Source organism: Cimex lectularius, unplaced genomic scaffold (assembly GCF_000648675.2).
Source record: "Cimex lectularius strain Harlan isolate CLEC.00 unplaced genomic scaffold, Clec_2.1 scaffold187, whole genome shotgun sequence".
Taxonomy (NCBI): Eukaryota; Metazoa; Arthropoda; class Insecta; order Hemiptera; family Cimicidae; genus Cimex; species Cimex lectularius.
Genome location: NW_019392726.1, coordinates 976,717 through 996,272, shown reverse-complemented (window position 1 = coordinate 996,272; position 19,556 = coordinate 976,717). Strand labels below are relative to the sequence as shown.

General features: G+C 37.9%; 1 protein-coding gene across 1 annotated transcript; it reads right to left on the bottom strand.

Annotated features, from left to right (window-relative positions):
- Positions 1–2,541: 2,541 nt before the first annotated feature.
- LOC106669447 lies at positions 2,542–9,664 on the bottom strand. The gene is made up of 2 exons (XM_014398939.2): positions 9,275–9,664; positions 2,542–2,828 (listed from the first exon to the last, which is right to left on the bottom strand). The coding sequence occupies exons 1-2, from the start codon at positions 9,430–9,432 to the stop codon at positions 2,660–2,662; spliced, it is 327 nt and encodes a 108-aa protein (XP_014254425.1). The 5' UTR covers positions 9,433–9,664; the 3' UTR covers positions 2,542–2,659.
- Positions 9,665–19,556: the final 9,892 nt, after the last annotated feature.

Here is a 19,556-nt window from a genome sequence, read left to right as displayed (position 1 = left end):
GAGAGAGAGAGAGAGAGAGAGAGAGAGAGAGAGAGAGTAATATACAGACAGACATACGCATAGAACCTAAAGAGAGATATATCGTAAGATGGAAAGGTTAAGGAGGTCCCGGGGCCACGTAGTTGAGGCGACGTGGTGGGTTGTCAAGATGGGAATGAGTGGAGAGGGCTCGAGCAGTATCATTAGATTGGTTGGAATGGGTGGGGTGGAAGGTTTGGAATCTAGACCGGATCGGGGTGGTACAGTGTGGTCGAGGAGGGGGTGCAACCTGATAAGGTGAGCCTCTTGTCCTCGATCACTTCCCTTTCTCAATCCAGGTCGTTCGGCATTGAGACCTTTCCCAACCCTTGGGATGCACAACATTATGGTGTAGCCTTGGGAACGTGGCAACCTCTCTAAAGCACAAGCTGGATTCGTGTCGGCGGCCGGGTCGGCAGAGGACAGCGGGTGCTTTATCAGAGGCACACGAGGGTTAGGGTACCAGATCCTGTCTGCAAAGACGGGGGAGGGTGCATAACCATCTGAACTACAGGGTAGCAGAAAATGTTCCAAGTCCAGCTCTGCTACATGGGAATGGACTCGTAGTGGATTAGTGGCGGTGCTCCTTGCGAGAACTTAGTGTGAACCTGTTGCTCGGGGTACCGTTCGCGGTTTCCTTCTGAGGGCACTGTTCCTCTAGGGAGTGGTTAGAAATTCCACTTTAAACAAAACCGCTACCGAAGCGGATCCGGAAGTTCTTAACCTGGAGAAGCCCCAATACTCTGGGAGATAGTCAGTCGCTTTCTCTATCTAAGGAGCCGGCGGGACGGCTGATGCATTTCACCCATCTGAGGTTACCCTTTGCCGTACGGCACACGGTTTGGTGCTTAATGCAGCCCAATCCACTCGGAATGGACAAACGGAGAGTGAGGTGCGTCATCTCTCATCTTAAGAATCAAAACGTCCGTAGCCCGAAAATGCTAGGTACGGGCGTTAAAGATCCTCATGTTTTTTTAAGCGACCGGATCAGTTCGTTGACAAAAGGAAACTTGAGGTCTTTGTGGGTAGTAAGGTTAGTGGCATAATAAGGTGTTTTGACAATTTCCCTAAGGACTTTCGATAGGAAGGACTGGATGCGCTGGATATTGGATGGCTTGGCAGCATCCCACAAGTTCCACTCCGTATCTCCATATTGGTCTTAGTAAAATCTTGTGGACTGTTAGCTTTGTCTTAGTGGTCAAAGTCGATTTCGGTCGTAGTAGTTCAAGTCTTATATTGAGTTGTTGTTTTCTAAGTCTTGTGTCGAGATATAGACATGGAAAGAGAGAGAGAGAGAGAGAGAGAGAGAGAGAGAGAGAGAGAATCCAACATTCGAATTGAATATTTTATTTATAAAAGCTCGCAAAATTAGGACTAATGAACTTTTCTTACATTTAATGAGCATTCGTACATACAAATAAAGGTTACATAATTCAAATTACAAAACAGGTATAATACAAATGTAATTTTTTCATATATACGGATAGGTATAGGGAGGAGGGATAGGGATTCTGCACCTCGATCTGAGATCCTGAGACCTGAGTGCTCCTCTGTTTTTATAACTCAATGGCCAGCTTCAGGTTGTTAATTAATCTACATAGCCTTTCAAGCCTTCGTCCGCCATAGCCTCCTTAGTGTAGATTCTAGCTTCTGTTTCCTATCCTTGTTGCTAGAACCTGCAACGACATAGACCTTCACAGAAACAGAAAATGTGTTCTGCGGTCTCCTCCTCTTCCTGGCAGTATCTGCACAGTGGTTCTTCTGTCTCTACTCCTATCCGGTGCATGTGTTTTCTTAAGTGGCAGTACCCTGTCAGGAGCCCAACCAGAATCCTGGTTCGGTTGCGGTTACCTTCCAGTAATTCATTTGAAGGTTGGGCGGCTGGCCCTTCTATCTCTGGCCTGTGAGTTTGTTCCACCTGGTTTTGGATCCATTTTAAGATGAATCCTCTTTTGTGGCAGGATGTTAAGCCACAGTGGGGATCAGGACCTAGAAAGTCTATGTTGGTTCTCTCTTTGACCAACAATCTTTTCGTTGCCTCTATACCCCGAGGACCCAGGGACCATGCCAGGGTCAGGACATTAGTGTCGCTGACTTCCGTCAGAGTCTCTATGTAGTTCCAAACAATCTTGCCTTCGCCTCGCACGAGGCTAGTGCCTTTACTGCTCCCCGACCGTCAGAGAAGACGTCTATCTTTCGGGAATGTATTCCTAGCTTTTTTATTTCTCTGGCGCATTGTTCAATCGCTATCATTTCAGACTCGAAACGTGTAGCATATTTCTGTAGGTTTACCGTCAGTTTGGTCTTCGGATTCATCCCGAATACTCCAGCCCCACCGTCTACATATATTTTTAAATATTATTGATGTATAGAGTATGATTGAACATAATCTAACGAGAGAAATGCTTTTATATGTTTCTTATATTAATAAAATATGTTTAGAAGTTACGAATGGTAGAATAAGAGAGTGTGTAAGAAAATGTGAAGTCGAAAAGAGTGTGAGTGAGAGAGAAAAAGCGAGTATTATTGAAATAATGTGTAGTAACGTTTATTATTCGGCCATTAGGGCACTGTATAGCTGGATTTTTTTTTTTTTACATTTTACTTTGGAATTTTTCGGGAGATCATCATTGCTGAGCTCTCACTCAACTATGGGTATTTTTTCACCAGGGAGAAAGAACCATCCGTACGGCTTCCTCCAAACGTCCATAACGTTCTTGGGCAGGTCGTCTGCCTTCTTAGCCTCGTCGGGGCCGGTCTTGGCGAGATCATTGTCGCTTGTTTTTATGAGAGCGCCCTCCTTCGACAACCTGAAAGTTCGAAGGAAAAATTGAACTTATTTTAACCTTTTTAAAATATAAAGAAAAATATACGGAGAATAAATTGGTTGATGGATTTTAACAAAACTCATATTCATGGAATGGGGAATAAAATTTTTTGGGCAATGGACGTACAATCCCTATAAGTTACATAATTTATATACATAATATTTAAATTAGTTCTGTGCAAATCGAATTTGTACTATATATCTCGAATAATGTTCCTTTTTTGTAATGCATGAAACTTTTGTTGAGAGTGGTCGTACGTGTTATTTCCCTTTACGTCCGACATTATTTTTATTAAAAATTTCATGTTTTTATAACAATATTACCCTCGTGTTTGAATCAAATGCAAGCTCTTCAAATTAACGATCCGCCTCCTATTTATCTTCGTGATAGTAATTTTCATCCATGTATAAACCGTGACAATACAAAAAAGCTCGCGGACGCGACCCCTAGGGAGGACTGGATTGGCGCTGGGGACGATGCTTCGGTTGGGCCATCGGCCGACACCCCCTGGACCTTTCCGGCCGTACTTGTCCGCGACGATCTGGCGAACTTATCCAAATCGTATACTCCGCCATACCTCTACAAGTCTAAGTTCCTTGAACTTAGAAATAGATACGCCGGTTTTCGTCTGATTTAGACAGAGGTGTCCAAAATCGGTGATGGTGTGGCGTGTGCTGTGTATAGCAAGGGAGTGGCCACCTTCTGGTCGTTGCCCCCTCATTGCAGCGTATACACGGCAGAGCTGTATCCGATTTGGCACACTCTCGAGGCGGTGCGGACCGGGGAGGGCTCAGCCTTTCTCGTATGTACCAACTGTTTGGCCTATACGCGACAGGTTCTCTGTGAACCATCTCCTCGTGCTCTTGTTAGAGAAATACGCAGAGCTGGAGCCTCACGGAAAAACGGAGGTTGTTGTCTGGATTCCCGGGCAAGTCAGGGTAACGAATGTGCAGACGAGGCGGCGAAACCCGGGACGTCCTACCATCCGGATCGGACCATCTCCATCAGGCCCCCTGACGCTGAACACGCAATAAAAAATATGATAAAAGGAAGATGGCAGCGTCAATGGGCGGGGTCGTGGAGAGGCTCTTGCGTATCAAGAGCAAGACCGTTAGATGGCCCTCAGAGAACCCGAGCAGGAGACGAGGGATCGTCCTCATCCGACTGAGGATTGACCATACCCGGTTGACACACGGGCACCTGCTTTTGGGCCAAAGCCCGCGCAGGTGCCCCTTATGCAGATAGGTTGCTCGATGTGTCCCACATAATAGAGGCGTGTCATGCCTTCACTCCATACAGAGAGCGTCTAGGCCTGCCGCCGGATCTAAGAAGAGTTCTCGAACACGGTAAAGTTTCAAGGCCCCCTGTTCCGCTTTTTAGGGGAATTGGGAATTTTTTATTTTAGACAGCCTTCAAAATATGTGTTTTGTATGAGTGAGTGTATTTATTAGAGTGAATGGGGAGGGGCTCATGGCAACCCCATCGCCCCTCGAGCTGTGTAGTTGACTTGGGTCGATGGCGGAATATTTATGAAAGTATCCAATCGACCCCAATCTAGACTAGTTTATTATAGGGAATAGGTAGATGGAGGAATATCGAGTATTCCACCTTCCAAACAGCATGAGTGCGATCAATGTATATAAGTATGAATGTATTTATTGGTGTGATTGTGTATCGAGTGTGTAGCGGTATTACGTTAGCGTTTCGGGGATGAAATGATCAAATTGTCGGATGCCCCTGTCAAAAAAAAATACCAAAAACCATCTGCACCCTTCCAAATCGGATTTATTTTCTCCACAGATGACCTGGAGCCATTTGGCCATTTCGAAAGAAAACCTTTCGCCAAAAGTGAATCGCCGTTTTGTGATTTCAACTACTTTTTAATTGTCTGCAGACTGTGCTGGCCGACTTTTTACAAAAACCCGTGAACTGTTTGAAAAAGTACAATAACTAATTTATTCCGAAATCGTTTTGACACAATGAAAAAGAATATCTCTTATCCTGATTAAGATCGATCTAATAACTTCAGTTTTCTTTTTCAGGATTTATTGTATGACCGATATACATTTATAACGTATTTTGACTAAATACAGACTAAATCAATACACATATTTAATTATGACCTTTGTGAATATTTTAACTGCTTTTTTCACTCTTATTTATGTACAATTGTAATATCGGGGTGCACCTATTTTATATAAAAAAATATAACCTTGTAAAAATATACCTTACGGGCTGATGCGTAATTTTTTATGTATGACCATTTTCGAGTTATTCATTTCGGGTTGTAGCGTCGGCTAGGCAAGAGTGGGAATGGGTAGGTCATGTAAGGTTAGGTTAGGAAGGCTAAGAATGGTTGGGTTCGGTTACGGTGAGGTTAGGTCGTTAAAACCGAAAATATTTTCTCCTTTAGAAAAGAGGGACATCGCTAATTTTGATTTGACTTTATTATTTACCAACGTCAAAAGCTTTTTTTTTTTGGTTAGGAATGGTCAGGTTATGTGTTAGGTTAGTAGTGTTAGGTTATAATAGTTTACTGACGTAATTTATGAGTATGGAAAATATACACTTTCAATTTGACATAAATCACACTGACTCACTACTAAGAAAGTCGAGAATCCAAAGCACGCATGACAAACAAAAACAGCAAGGGTAGACAAGTCAAAATGACATGAAACAAGGAAGCAGCAGACAGAAGCCTGGTCAGTCATAATACTTCACAAGAAACTCTCTTAAGTTAGAATCTGTTTTTAACTGTTTTACTAAATTTAACGCAAATAATTGGAAGAAATTAAACATTTAATTTCGATCCAACTTAAAGTCCAAATGAAAAACAAATCAACTTATAGGTTGGCTAAGGAAACAGCTATCCAGTTTAGGGTTAATGACCATGAAAAGACTGAAGGACTACAAAAATATCGCATTAAATCAAATATAAAATTGAAAAAGGGAAATAATTACAAAAAGGCACCTAATAGGTCGATTCTTGCAAATCTCGACACAGGACTGAACAGTTTGGCTAACACTTAGCAAAATTGGAAAATCATGTAGGACCCTCTCGGTACGCCGGCGACTTTTGAAATAGGACGAGAAAAAAATTTATGGAACACGACATATAAGCTATCACAATTTTATAAATAAAATATATACAGAAAACCTAAAGACTAACGTTAATGGAAGAATTCAGTTTATATACATGTACAAAAAAGTTCATGAAAGGCAAAGAAAATGCGGAGAGTTCTTACACATATTAAAAATTTACAAAATGGACCCGATTCGACAAAATTTCACAGACTCACTACTGAACGTAAAGAAAAACCGGTAACTTCTCTGGCCGGCCAAAACAGAGAGAATAAACAGATCAAAATGACCGGAAATGACCAACGACAGGTTCATCAGGAATTAAACTCGCGAGTTCATTTCATAAATTAAGTTGTTAATACAACAATATGGAAAACATAAATCTGGCCAATTTATGGACCAAAGATAGATTTTTATGAATATGTTGAGGTAGTCAAAGCTAAAACGTCCTTCATTTAAAATGTTGTGTTGACGATAAAATGATAGATGAATGATATAAAAATCACATAAGCCATGTATAAACAGGGAATATAGGAAATTATGACAAAATAAGGGACTTGATTGCACATTTCAAAACAAAATTTTCAATATAGAAATACTTGATTGATAGACATTTTGAAAAAGCGTAAAACAAATTCAACTTTCAAAAAAAGGACTTCATTCGCTTGCTTCCTTACTTCTTTTTAAAACTCGATCTAACTACAATATTTTTGTTATGCATAAAGATATTTTAATCGTAAAAACGGATATGTAATTCGGACATTTGAGATCATTTTAATGTTTGTGTCCTAACTGGTTCTGTTTGTCCGACGACATCATCAGTGGGGTGTTTTTGTCTCGCCTTACATACATCCCTGACTTCCGTTGCTTGTAGTCATGCCTTTTTCAACTTTTAGTATGCAAAAGTGGAAAAAATGGAAAAGTTTAAAAGAAAATAATCTTTGAAAAAAAAATTTTTTTTGTATGTTTCGTCACATCTCTTTAAATTCTGATCTAGTATATATTTAAGAGATTTTCTTGTGCATTAAATTGTTTTTATAATAAAAAATATACTCACGACACGCAAGAGGGCACTCTCAACACGACACGCAATAATGGCACAATTACACAGAAGACAAACACTTTGACGCTGAAGATGATCTCGATAATGATCGAAACGTTGGCACGATAAAGAAAATGTTTATCTGAAATCTACATCACACCAGACCGTATCTCACGATTTCTGAATAATTATAAAAAATATACGTAATTGGTTCGTTTCTCATTAGTCAATCTGTCTGTCCTCATTGTTTTGTCCTGTTCTTATATCTTCTCGCCATCTTCAGTGGTGGGTTTTGTCTATGCCTTACATTACTTATATCCCTGATATCGTGGAATGAGATATCATTGTTATACGACGATACGCGTTTAGCGGAAAAAAACAAGAGAATAGGAAACCAGAAACAACGTAACTACAGTTTCGTCAGCATCAGACATCACGACTATATCTGACAAGGGGTGTTGGTATGACATCAGCACTAGCTATGATGGGATTGCATGAAACATTTAATTTCGAACAAACCACTGATGAAACATGCAATTGTATGTTTTGACGCCTGAAGGGACATAAACCTGGCTTGGTCCGGTCTGCATTTTACAGCAGGTTTTGCTTTTCAGACTCGCTTCAGCATTTCGTCATCTGCGGCAATAGGACTTTCTATGTTAAAAGATGACATAATTAAGCAGTATAACACATAAGAACGTCTGAAGAAGGCATAAATTATTAATAGCGCATGTGAGACTATAGCCTTGGATAGGATTTTTTTTAAATAAATTAAAGGCTGCAACCTTATTGGTTATTAAGCCTTGGGTCTTTGCAAGTCAACGGCTCAGCCCGGCCCCCTCAGAGCGAGGCCCCCGCAGACCGCGGCGCAGTGGCAGCCCCAGGCCTTGAAAGAACGGAACCCCACGGATCTCTCGTAACCGATGCTTTTAGTCTTAATATTGCGCGCAGGACTTTATCGAGGAGGGGTCGGTGTCTAGTCACCATCGACACCTCTAAGCTCGCTGGAGATTCCTTGACTTCAGAGTCCGGGGAGGCATCCCTCAATCCAGCCCAAGACCGACCAGCACCCGAGGCCGCGCACGGGCGTCGCCAGAAGTCAGCCGCACCACACCGCCAACATGGGGAACCAGCAAAGGAAACAAGAGTTGAGGGGATGAGATATTAGATTTTATCAATTAGTTGGATGTCTATTAAGAAGTTAAAAATTTTGTTTATTGATGTTCAGTTGTTGCTTAGTATGGATTGGAGATTTTTGGGAATCTGATGGAGGGTTCTTTTAGAGGTGGAAAAAGGACAATCTATTAGGATGTGGGATATTTTGATGGTAGTTTTACAGAGTGGACATATAGGTTTAGGAGTTCTTTTAAGGAGGAATCTATGGGTGAGTCGGGAGTGGCCAATTCGAACCCGGGTTAGGAGGGTTTCTTCTTTTCGGGAAGGTCTAGAAGAGGATTCCCATTTCTTTACATCTTTCTTTATTGCGAGGAGCTTGTTTCCTGTGCAGGCACCCCATTCTAACTTCCATGCCCCACAGATGAGCCGCCTAAAGTGACAGCAGAGGTCACTGAAGGGGACCCCTCCGTGAGGAATACCACTCAAGGCTGCCTCTCTCGCCATACGGTCCGCCTTCTCATTTTCAGTTATTCCAGCGTGGCCTGGGATCCATTTGAATAATTCTACACCTACGTCTTGATATTGCTTTAACTTTGCAAGAATATTGTAGATGACTGGGTTTAGGAAGAATGTGTTTTTTAGTGTGGTGAGTGCTGAAAGTGAGTCAGAACAGATAATTAGGGTGGTACGGGACACATTATTGATGTTAATTGCTTTGAGTATAGCTAGGAGTTCAGCAGTAAAACTAGAGCAATGGTGATGTAGGCGGAAACGATATACTTGTGACTCACAGACAACAGCAGATCCACTTCCATCCTCAGACCTGGATCCGTCAGTGAAAACAAAAACTGTTTCTGAATGTGTAGATTTGAACATTAGAAATTCATTCTTAAATATATACAGGGTACGATCCTTATTGTAAGATGAGAGTGAGTAGCAAATGGAAGGAGTGGTGAGGGTCCACGGGGGGATGGGGATGTATGCGATTTTTGGACGTGAGGGACTTCAATTTTGTAATCTGTTCGGAGTATGTGGACTCTTAGTGGGAAGGAAAACCTGGGATGTGCCAGTCAGGGAAGTTTATCAGAAAGGAAAGGATTATCAGATAAGATCAAGACAGTGAATATTATTTACAAAGTGGGGGGCTTTTCTCAGCAGATCGTTTTTAAAAATTTCTGTCGATACTTACTTGAATGTGACGAGGTATTTGTCGCTGCTTAGCGGCATTGCTTTACTCTCCATGGGCATCGCGATGTCCCCCGAGCCGGGCCTCAGGTGGGTGAACCAACTCAGCTCCTCCCTGAACAAACTGTCCAATGCTACCAATCGTGAACATCTATCGTCCATTTTTAAAAATGGTGAATTTACAGATGATTTGGTTTCGTGCCGACCATATGTGAGGTATAAACCCTTCGGGTCGTCCCAATTTAAATATGTCGGGTGAGAAAAAATTACTATTTTGAAAACTGTGTCTGTTATGATTGTATTGGCAAGAGGGTTTAGATGTATGTTTATTTTGAAGAAATGGAAACCGGCCCACCTTAATTAAACATATGCGACTATAACAGTAGAACAAATCGTTTAAAACAAAATCCATCTCAAATGACAGTGTATAGTATTATTTGATTCAAATAACAATAATTAATATTTTAAATGCAAGAATACACAAAGTGTCTGCATAAATTTTAAAACAAAAATCCTAGTACTACAAATAAAAATAAATAATTCTTCCAAACTAAAAAGTAGCTTTATTATTTTATTACACAGCAGTTTTATTAAAAACATTTAGTAAACGAAACGCAGTTCGATGATATAGAAGATAATAAAAGAAGCTGAATCCCCACAATATTAATCATTACAGATTTATTCAGAAGTTTCAGTTGGCCTTCATGAACTAGATGATATAAGACTAATAAAATGGTACTGCGAAAGCAAAATATAATATATAAATATCTATCCTAATGGGATAAGTGATCTGGTTGAATGAAAACCAACGACGAAGAACCTCACCGTAACAAGTCGGTTTTCGGTACTGGTTGTGTGCCTCGATAAAAAAAGAAAAAAAAATCATTGTGTTCCTGTTTTGGCTGTATCCCTGAATGACGGGTGGTATAGTGTGGTTTGACGATCGTGACCCCGAAACGGCTCACCTCGGGTTCTCATCCAACGCTCTTTTCTCAATCTGGGTTCCTTCATTCTATCCTCTGACCCCTCCCAACCCTTGGTTGCAAGGGGAGTATCCGGGCACAAAATAAAGGTGTAGCCCAGAGAGCGTGGCAACCTCTCCAAAGCACAAGCTGTACTCGTGTCGGCCTAGGGTCGGCAAGGGCGGCGGGTGCGTTAGCAGAGTCACACGAGGGCCAGTGCACCAGATCCTGTCTGCATAGACGAGGGAGGGTGTATGGCCATCTGTACCACGGGGTAACTAAACCTTCCAAATTCAGCCCTACACACTAGTTACACTGGGAACGGATTTGTGGTGGTACGTGGTGACGCCCCTGGCAGGAACTTAGACAGAGGCTGTCTTCTATTCGTGAAGCTTGCGTATGGCCAGCGTTATTACCCCCGGCCTCACGGGAGACGGTTGACCGGACGACAGCCTATAGGCGTTGAGGACGCGATGGTTATGCTGATTAGTCCCTCGAATGCGTGTGTAAGCGAATGGAAACGGGTAGTGAATCGGTTGCTCCTACTCGAGTATTCTTTGCACGTAGGCCTAAGCTGAGCTCGATTGGAGGCTTTTACCGTAGGCGGTACTCGTCTAGGGGGTGGTTAGAAATCCCATTTTAAACGAAACCGCGGCCGGAGCGGATCCGGTAGTTTCTACACTAGGGAAGCCCTAGCTAAGGAACTCTAGCGCTAGGGAACTGTGGGAGATGTATTTCGGCTTAGGTAGCCCTTTGCGGGCAGCATACGGTTCGATGCTTAATGCGGACCCGACCACTCGGAATGGGCAAGCGGGGAGCGAGGTTGCCTTGGGCCTTCGGGGCTGAGCTGCCTCTACACCAATGCTGCGGCAGTAACACCATTCTGACGTATGTAGAGGCGCATCAACTCTCATCTTGAAAACCAAAACGTCTCGGGACACGGAAAAAAACAAAATATATTTGAAATGCATGCACGTCATCGAAAATGCAGACTGTCCTTGTAGAGGTGGGGAACAGACTTGGATGTACATCATTCAGGAGTGTGGGCTGTACAAGACCAATAAGTTGCCCTTGGTTAAGCATTCTGACTAGTTGAGGAACATGGCCTGATGATGAAAACAAGTTCAAAGGAGACTTTCTGAGTTTCGTTAATTCATTGGATATCAATAAACTCTAAAAATTTCTATTTATTAATATTATGGAAGGTATTAGTTGGGATAAAAAAGTCAGTGTCACGAGCGGGATTCGAGCCCACGACCTTCGGCTAAATACGCCGCTACTCTACCACTTGAGAAAATGGCAAAAAGGATGGAAAATTCGAGAGGTGACTTTGAGTTGGGAAGTTAGTGTCCGAGCGGATCGAGGCCACGATAGCTCAAGTGGTAGAGCAGCGGCGTATGTAGCCGAAGATCGTGGGTTCGAATCCCGCTCTTGACAGTGACTTTTTTATCTCAACCAATAACTTCCATAAATATTTATTAATTGAAAAATGATAATTGGTCAATCGGACCACGAACTGCAATGGATTTATATTTATTGTTAACCGTATCATTACTAATTAATTTATTTCATGTAATGAAAATAAAATTACAATCTTGAACACAATTGTCAAATGTAAAGTACAAAAGAATATATTATGTAACAGAATACAAAGTTATAGAAAACCTGTAATCATAATGGGAAAGGGTTAAAAGAAAAACAATCAAGTTCCCCACTGCAGGGCTACTTTAGTGGGGAAAAAAGTCCGTTTTCATTGATTTAATACAACTTGAACAGTGACGTGTTAAGTATTAACATCAACAGAATAAAATCAAAACGAATAATGAGAAAGTTCATTTACAGTACACAGTATTTTCTGAAGAATAGTCAATACAATTAAATTACGCCCTTTCACGAAGTTTTTATTTAATTGTTTACTTAAAATAATCCGAGTGTATTTTTCTTTTCTAGATAATAAACTACATGAAAAGTTGCTAAACAAGATAGTCACAATTATAGTACCTATTATTACTAATAGTACCTATTAGTATTAAAAATAATTTTTTTTCCGTCCTGGAAAATCCTTTCTGAAGAAAACACATTTTATTCATGAAAGCTAAGCTCAATTTTTTCTTTGAAAACTATGTATTTTTAAGTGTATATAGATCTTTCTACCTGTATGTGATATGTGTTATTTATTGGAAGGAATGTATTTATTGCCATGAATGGAGGGCTTATCTCCTTATTACTCCGAGGAAGATCGAGTACTCTGGGGTAGAGTGAATTTGTGGTGTCTGTTATGTTACTAGCCTGAATGGCACGATTTAGCCCAAATTACCCCGAGGAATATGGAGTACTCTGGGGGAGTATTAACATTCTGTGAATGTGATTTCTCATTACCCCGAGAAAGTGCTACCGCTCCGGAGTTGTGTGAACAAAGTCTGGTGTGTGAATGTATTCATTAGCGTGAATGGAGGGACATAACGCCAATTACTACAAATTATACCGAGTATTCTGGGGTAACCAGCTAACCAGACTAACATTTTTTTATCTTTTTCTGAATTTCTGTATATTTGTGTTATTTTATCCCCCTTCGGGGCCCTGGGGTACAGAGAGGATAGCAATAGGATAAAAAGAGAGAAGTAGTTACTTGTATCATAAAATATCAAAACATGACTGAATGATTAAAAGAAAGTAGTAGGTTTAAAACGCGAGAAAGATAAGAAAAGAAATGCAAAGCTGAAGAAGAGGGAAACTAAAAAATAAATAAATAAAATAATTAAATAAAAACTATTTAAAAAATAAAGTATAAACATGAATTGTGATATATATTGTGTATAGTGTATACAGGGTGAGTCATTTTTTCACGCACCATTGGAAAATCAACGTGGGTGCGTCTAATTATGACTCGGCACATTTTATTTTGTTAGTTTCCTACCAAAAAATAGGCGTCACTTTTCGGCACACCATTCGTTACAAATTAGTTTTAGTAGGTTGGAAGGAAAATAAACAAAACCAATATTATTAAAACATTCAAACACTGTGAAAATTTAAAAAAAATTCTTTACAAATTAATTTGATGAAGGTTTAAGAGTATTTTTTTAGCCTGATCATCGTTTTACGATAGACTAGGCTACTGTGTTGCAGCAAATGGGAGGTCTGTTCGAACAAATTATTATAATGATGTCGAACATTTTTGGTTTGCTAACAAAGGAGATTGTTACATTTATTTAATTTTTTACTTTACCAGAAAAAAGGAGATGGTTACATTTATTTAATTTTTTTACTTTACCAGAAAAAAGGAGATGGTTACATTTATTTAATTTTTTTACTTTACCAGAAAAAAGATGGTTACATTTATTTATTTTTTTAATTTACGAGAAAAAAGGAGATTGTTACAATTATTTAATTTTTTACTTTACTGGAAAAAAGGAGATTGTTACATTTATTTAATTTTTTACTTTACTGGAAAAAAGGAGATTGTTACATTTATTTTTTTTTTACTTTACCAGAAAAAAGGAGTTACATTTATTTAATTTTTTTAATTTACTAGAAAAAAGGAGATTGTTACATTTATTTAATTTTTTTACTTTACCAGAAAAAAGGAGGTTGTTAGATTTATTTAATTTTTTTACTTTACTAGAAAAAAAGGAGGTTGTTACATATATTTAATTTTTTTACTTTACCAGAAAAAAGGAGATTGTTACATTTATTTAATTTTTTTACTTTACCAGAAAAAAGGAGATTGTTACATTTATTTAATTTTTTTACTTTACCAGAAAAAAGGAGATTGTTACATTTATTTAATTTTTTTACTTTACCAGAAAAAAGGAGATTGTTACATTTGTTTATTTTTTTACTTTACCAGAAAAAAATACTCTTAACCCTTAATCAAATTAATTTGTGAAATTTTGTTTTTAAATTTTTACATTGTGTTTGAATAATGTTTTAATAACATTGATTTTGTTTATTTTCCTTCCAACCTACTAAAACTAATTTGTAACGAATGGTGCGTCGCAAAGTGACTCGCCTATTTTTTGGTACGAGACTAACAAAATAAAATGTGCCGAGTCATAATTAGACGCACCAAAGTTGATTTTCCTATGGTGCACCGAAAATTGACTCACTTCCTTTTTTTAATCTTAAAATCAAAGGAAATAAGCCTCGAGTCAGATTTAAACGCACCCACGTTGATTTTCCAACGGTGCGTCAAATAATGACTCACCCTGTATATTATAATATCAAAGTTGTTTCCCAGTAAACAGCTTAGTTCGAAGAATTATTAGAATTTTAATGAATGGTGAAAAAACAAAGTAAGGTTAAATTGGGGTTATATTGCAAATTTGTTATAGATATACGTACTTACAAATTGGTACATGTTAAGTTTAATTTTGTTACCCCTAGTATTATTTTTTTCACACCAACAGTCGGTAAAGTGTTTATTTAAGTTGATTTAAGGAGTGTTAAATTTTCAACTTTGAAATTTATAAATTAATTAATATTTATGAAAGGTATTGGTTGAGGTAAAAAAAGTCAGCGTCACGAGCGGGATTCGAACCCACGACCTTCGGCTAGATACGCCGATGCTCTACCACTTGAGGTATCGTGACTTCGATCCGCTCGGGCACTAACTTCCCATTTCAACCCCACCTTTTTGAATTTTTCTCCTTTTTGCCATTTTTATCTCAACCAATACCTTTCATAAATATTAATTAATTGAAAAATGTTAATTGGTCAATCGGACCACGAACTGTAATGGGTTTCATATTTATCATTTTTAATAGTTATGCCTCTATCCCTTTGTCGAGATAATTGGATCAAAACTTTTGTCTTATGAAAAACTAAAAAAAAAAATAATAAATAAAGCTGGAAGTGTCTTGGGGTTTTGCGAAAAAAAAATTTCTTACGCCCTCCAAAAAAAAAATAATAATAATAATAATAACACGGTGTCCCACACGTCAATATTTCAACAGGTCATCCAAAATGAAAGTAGATCTAAAGAATCTCTATTTTCAAAGTCTGATTCCCAACAGCACTCGAGATACTTTTTACTTCACTTTCCAGGTTGTTTCAACCAATCATTTTGATTACAAAACCCCACGCACCATAAGCAATGAAAATACAAAATCAGTTAGAAGACTTTTGCGAGTTTTCCAACTTCTTGTCTGAAGATCAAAGGGGATTTTTTCGGTTCTGTAAATACTGTTTCAAGTGTTAGATGTATCCTTCACTTTTTTGATCACGAATAATCTGGATCACAGTATGGTCTCGATGAAAAAGCAAATTTTACTGCCAAGCTTTCGACCTATTTTAAAGTCATTATCAGTGTATACAAATTGAAATAATTAATTTTTTATTAGAGGACTTCAAATTTCTTTGTAGTATTGCAATATGATTAGTTTTTGAAATAACCATTAAGCTTTTTAACATATCTACTTAATTTACCAAAGGTCAATAATTACCAAAATTTACGTTCAATTGTAAAAAAATCGATTTGTCGCTTACAAATGGATTTTACTAGTTAGCCATTAAGAAATCGAAACGTGTCTTAAAAAAAATAATGAATGTAATTCAATATAAATAAAAAGTATTATTCAGAAATCGTGAGATGCGGTCTGGTGTAATGTAGGTTTCAGAAAAACATTTTCTTTATCGTGCCAACGTTTCGATCTTTATTGAGATCATCTTCAGGGCCTGGGATTTACAAACATTGTTTAAATTTAACAAATACATGTAGGATGGGGGAAAAGTGAATTTATACAATGCAAAAAAATATTTTTTATATTCAATCAAAGTATTTCTATTCACACTTCTACGCAGAAAAAAACATTTTGAATGAGTAGAAATACGTTGATTGAATATAAAAAATATATTTTTTTGCATTGTATAAATTCACTTTTTCCAAATCCTACATGAATTTTTTAAATTTAAACAATGTAAATCCCAGGCCCTGAAGAGGATCTCAATAAAGATCGAAACGTTGGTACGATAAAGAAATTTTTTTTTGGATCCTACGTCATACCAGACCGCATCTCACGATTTGTGAATGATTATCGACTAACGGTCACTAATCACAACACATAAATAAAAAGGAGTCTTGAGTACAAAATCAAACGTATAGAAGAAACAAAAACTTATAAATTAAAATCAGTCAGGAAACGAAATAAAGGTTGCATTAATCATGAAATCACACATTTTGAACATTTAGTTTAATTTTCTGAAGCGTTTTTTTTCCATTTTTATGTTCAATTTTGTACCATAGGGCCCTTTTTGTCGAGAATTACTGTTTTTCAATAATTAGTTAATTTAGAAGATTATCGAGAGAAGGCTTATAGGAAGTAAACGCCTCATGCGGCTTTTCTGGTTTCAACGCCACCATAATTTTGGCTTTGAAAAGTAGCCTAAGGGAACCGCCACATTGTAAACGTTGGTGAAAAAACTTAATTAACTTCCGGGTAGCATTTTTCAATAGAGGCTACACTATAAAATCCATATCCGGCAGCATCCACGCTCCTACCTTTTTTAGTTTAAAAAAATTCTGGAAATAAAAAGCAAGCGTCTGGATTTATTTCCTCGTGTTAAAACAGCAAATTTTATTATCAAAGTTTGGTTTATCTAATCATTATCAAAACGTTTTGTTATTAAACAAATATTCCAGCTAATTAGTTATTAAATGTAGAATAATTTCTATTGAAAAAGCAACAATATTTCTTTATTTTGTTATAAAAATAAAAAATTTACCTTACAAGAAACAATTACAAATATAGTGTTTCATGAACATGATTTGTCGAACAAATTCTGGCTTTTAAAATTTTAGCCAAATTTCAAAACGTCGGTGCAAAAGAACAATTTGCTAATGGTACAGTGAGAGCCGAGGTGAAGTCCTTTTGTCTGAATTTTTGACTAATGCGGGATTCCAGTCTTGGAGCATTGTTTTCTGCATTCCTGGTTGATTAAAGCGGAGGATATCCACTTTAATATCGACCTGTTGAGCACGAAGACCTAAGTCAATAGTCGTGCAGTCCGAACAAGAAGAAAATAATTTTTTTCATTACCTCTTAACATATTAAACTTTCTTTTTCGAACGTGAATCGATAAAAAGAAGATAAAATGTTCTCTGGCAAGGAAGACGTTTGACAAATCTTGATGATTAAATTTTAGCGGATTAATTAAGCATAATTTAACATAATCGATTTCATGGACGCGAATCTTCAAAATGGTTAGGGGTAGTTGGGGAGATAAGGAACCAGAATCCTGGTTGGACTCTTGGCAAGGCACTGCCATCTTAGTACGATGCTCAGATTAAGGAGATACTGCGAGGAAAATGAGGAGACCGCAGAACATACTTTATGTTTTTGTGAAGTTCTATGGAGTTGCAGATTCCTGCACCTAGGACAGGAAAAGCCACACGGAAGACCCTACACGAAGAGACCGCTGGCAAGGTTATGGAGGTTAACTACCTGAAACTGGCCAGTGAGTTTAAAAAAACTCAGGGAGCACAATATATCTAATCAGGTCGAAGTATAGAAGGCCTTGTGGCCGACTATTTTATACCTATCCCCTAGAGCTTAGTAGGGCCAAAGCTGCGCATCTTTGTTGGGAAGAGCCACGATTCAATGTTGCGCGTCTGTTTGGGGGCTGCCCCGCAACAAAAAGTTATGTCTACACTCAGAGGCAGTTCGCTAGAAAGTGCCTCAAGAGTTAAGCCACAGGCAGGTCTCTGTCATTGTTATTATTATTTAAAAGTAGAAATAAAAGAGATCTTGTTGATGTTTAGTAAGAACAATATACACTTGGTGTATCTCCATATTTCAGTGTGAATGTATTTATTAGCGTGTGTGATAAGGTACGTCTGGGTGTGGCTGTGAATATCGAGTAGCTCACATGTCCAATGCCCATCAAATTGGTTTTTATTTGTTGTGTTATGTGAGGAACATGTCGGTGCTACCAAGGTTGTAGTAAAACTGTCGAGATTCTGCGACCTCTCCAATATGAATGTATTTATTAGCGTGATTTTTTTTGATAAATGGACGAAGATGTTGAGGAATATCTGGTGGAGTACAGGCCGTCTTGAATTACAATTCTTGTCCATGGTATGTTCAACATACCTTATCTACCTTGTTACTGTTAATAAATATCAAAAGTCATTCTTTCATTTGATAACGTACAAAAAGCTAGTGATAAAGTTTTCAACCTGGTTCCCCTAAAAAGTTTTTAACATCTCAACTTTTAAAAAAAATCTATATTAAGGAAATTAGTCTAATGGATGAGTAAAATTTTGTACATGCTGTATGAATGTATTTAATAGCACGAACGGAAAGAAGTCAGTAGGATTATGACTATCTTACCGACCTTTTTATGTAGTTGTAGGGGCAGGACCTCAGTCGGGCAACCCTGTGAAATGTAGATTAGGTAAGCATATTCTTCATTTTTTATATATATATATATGTGTGTGTGTGGGTGTGTCAGTCTCTCTCTCTCTGTCTGTCTGTCTCTCTCTCTCTCTCTCTCTCTCTCTCTCTCTCTCTCTCTCTCTCTCTCTCTCTCTCGCTCTCTCTCTCTCTCTCTTAAATCTATCTTAAATTGAACTTTTTCCAATCAACATATGTTTTGTAATTTACCCAGGCCTTGAAGATGACCCGAATACAGGTCGAAACGTCACCAAAAAAATTAAAGATTTTCTAAACTACCTCATTCTTGACCGCTCTTCACGAATCCAACAAATTATTAAGCAATCGGTCACTAAAACAAAAGAAAAAAAAACCACGACGAAAACGAAACTTGACAAATTTAAGTTAAATGCAAATTGTTGAACTCTGTTGGTATTAAAAATTAAACAAAATTGGGTAATATATATTAAAACTTTTTAAGTTAAAAAATACAATACAAAAGCTTAATTTTTTAGATTTTCGCAGTGGGCGACCGTGCGAAATAGGCACTAAATTTCAAGGAATGCCAATTTGCCAAAAAAAATTATCAAAACCGACCCTGAGAAATAAGCCATAGGATAATATTATCGAATTTTTTTTTTTTTTTTTTTTAATTTTTACTGATTCCGCAGATGCCACAGAAAAGTATAGCAGACACTGAGAAAAAGCTGTACAAAATATTTGGAAGGCCAAATTGAGAAATAAGATGTAGACTTAAAGTAAAAAACGGTGTGTTGTAAGTAAAAAACGATAAAAATATATATAGTTTGATATCAATTTTTTTTAAATATTTTTTAATTTAAAGTTTGTTATCTTTTAGCAATGAAATGAAAATCGTTTTTCTAAATATTTTAATGTATAAAAATATTGGCCGAATTTAATACATTTCAGTTTCTATCATATATTCAAAACCGAA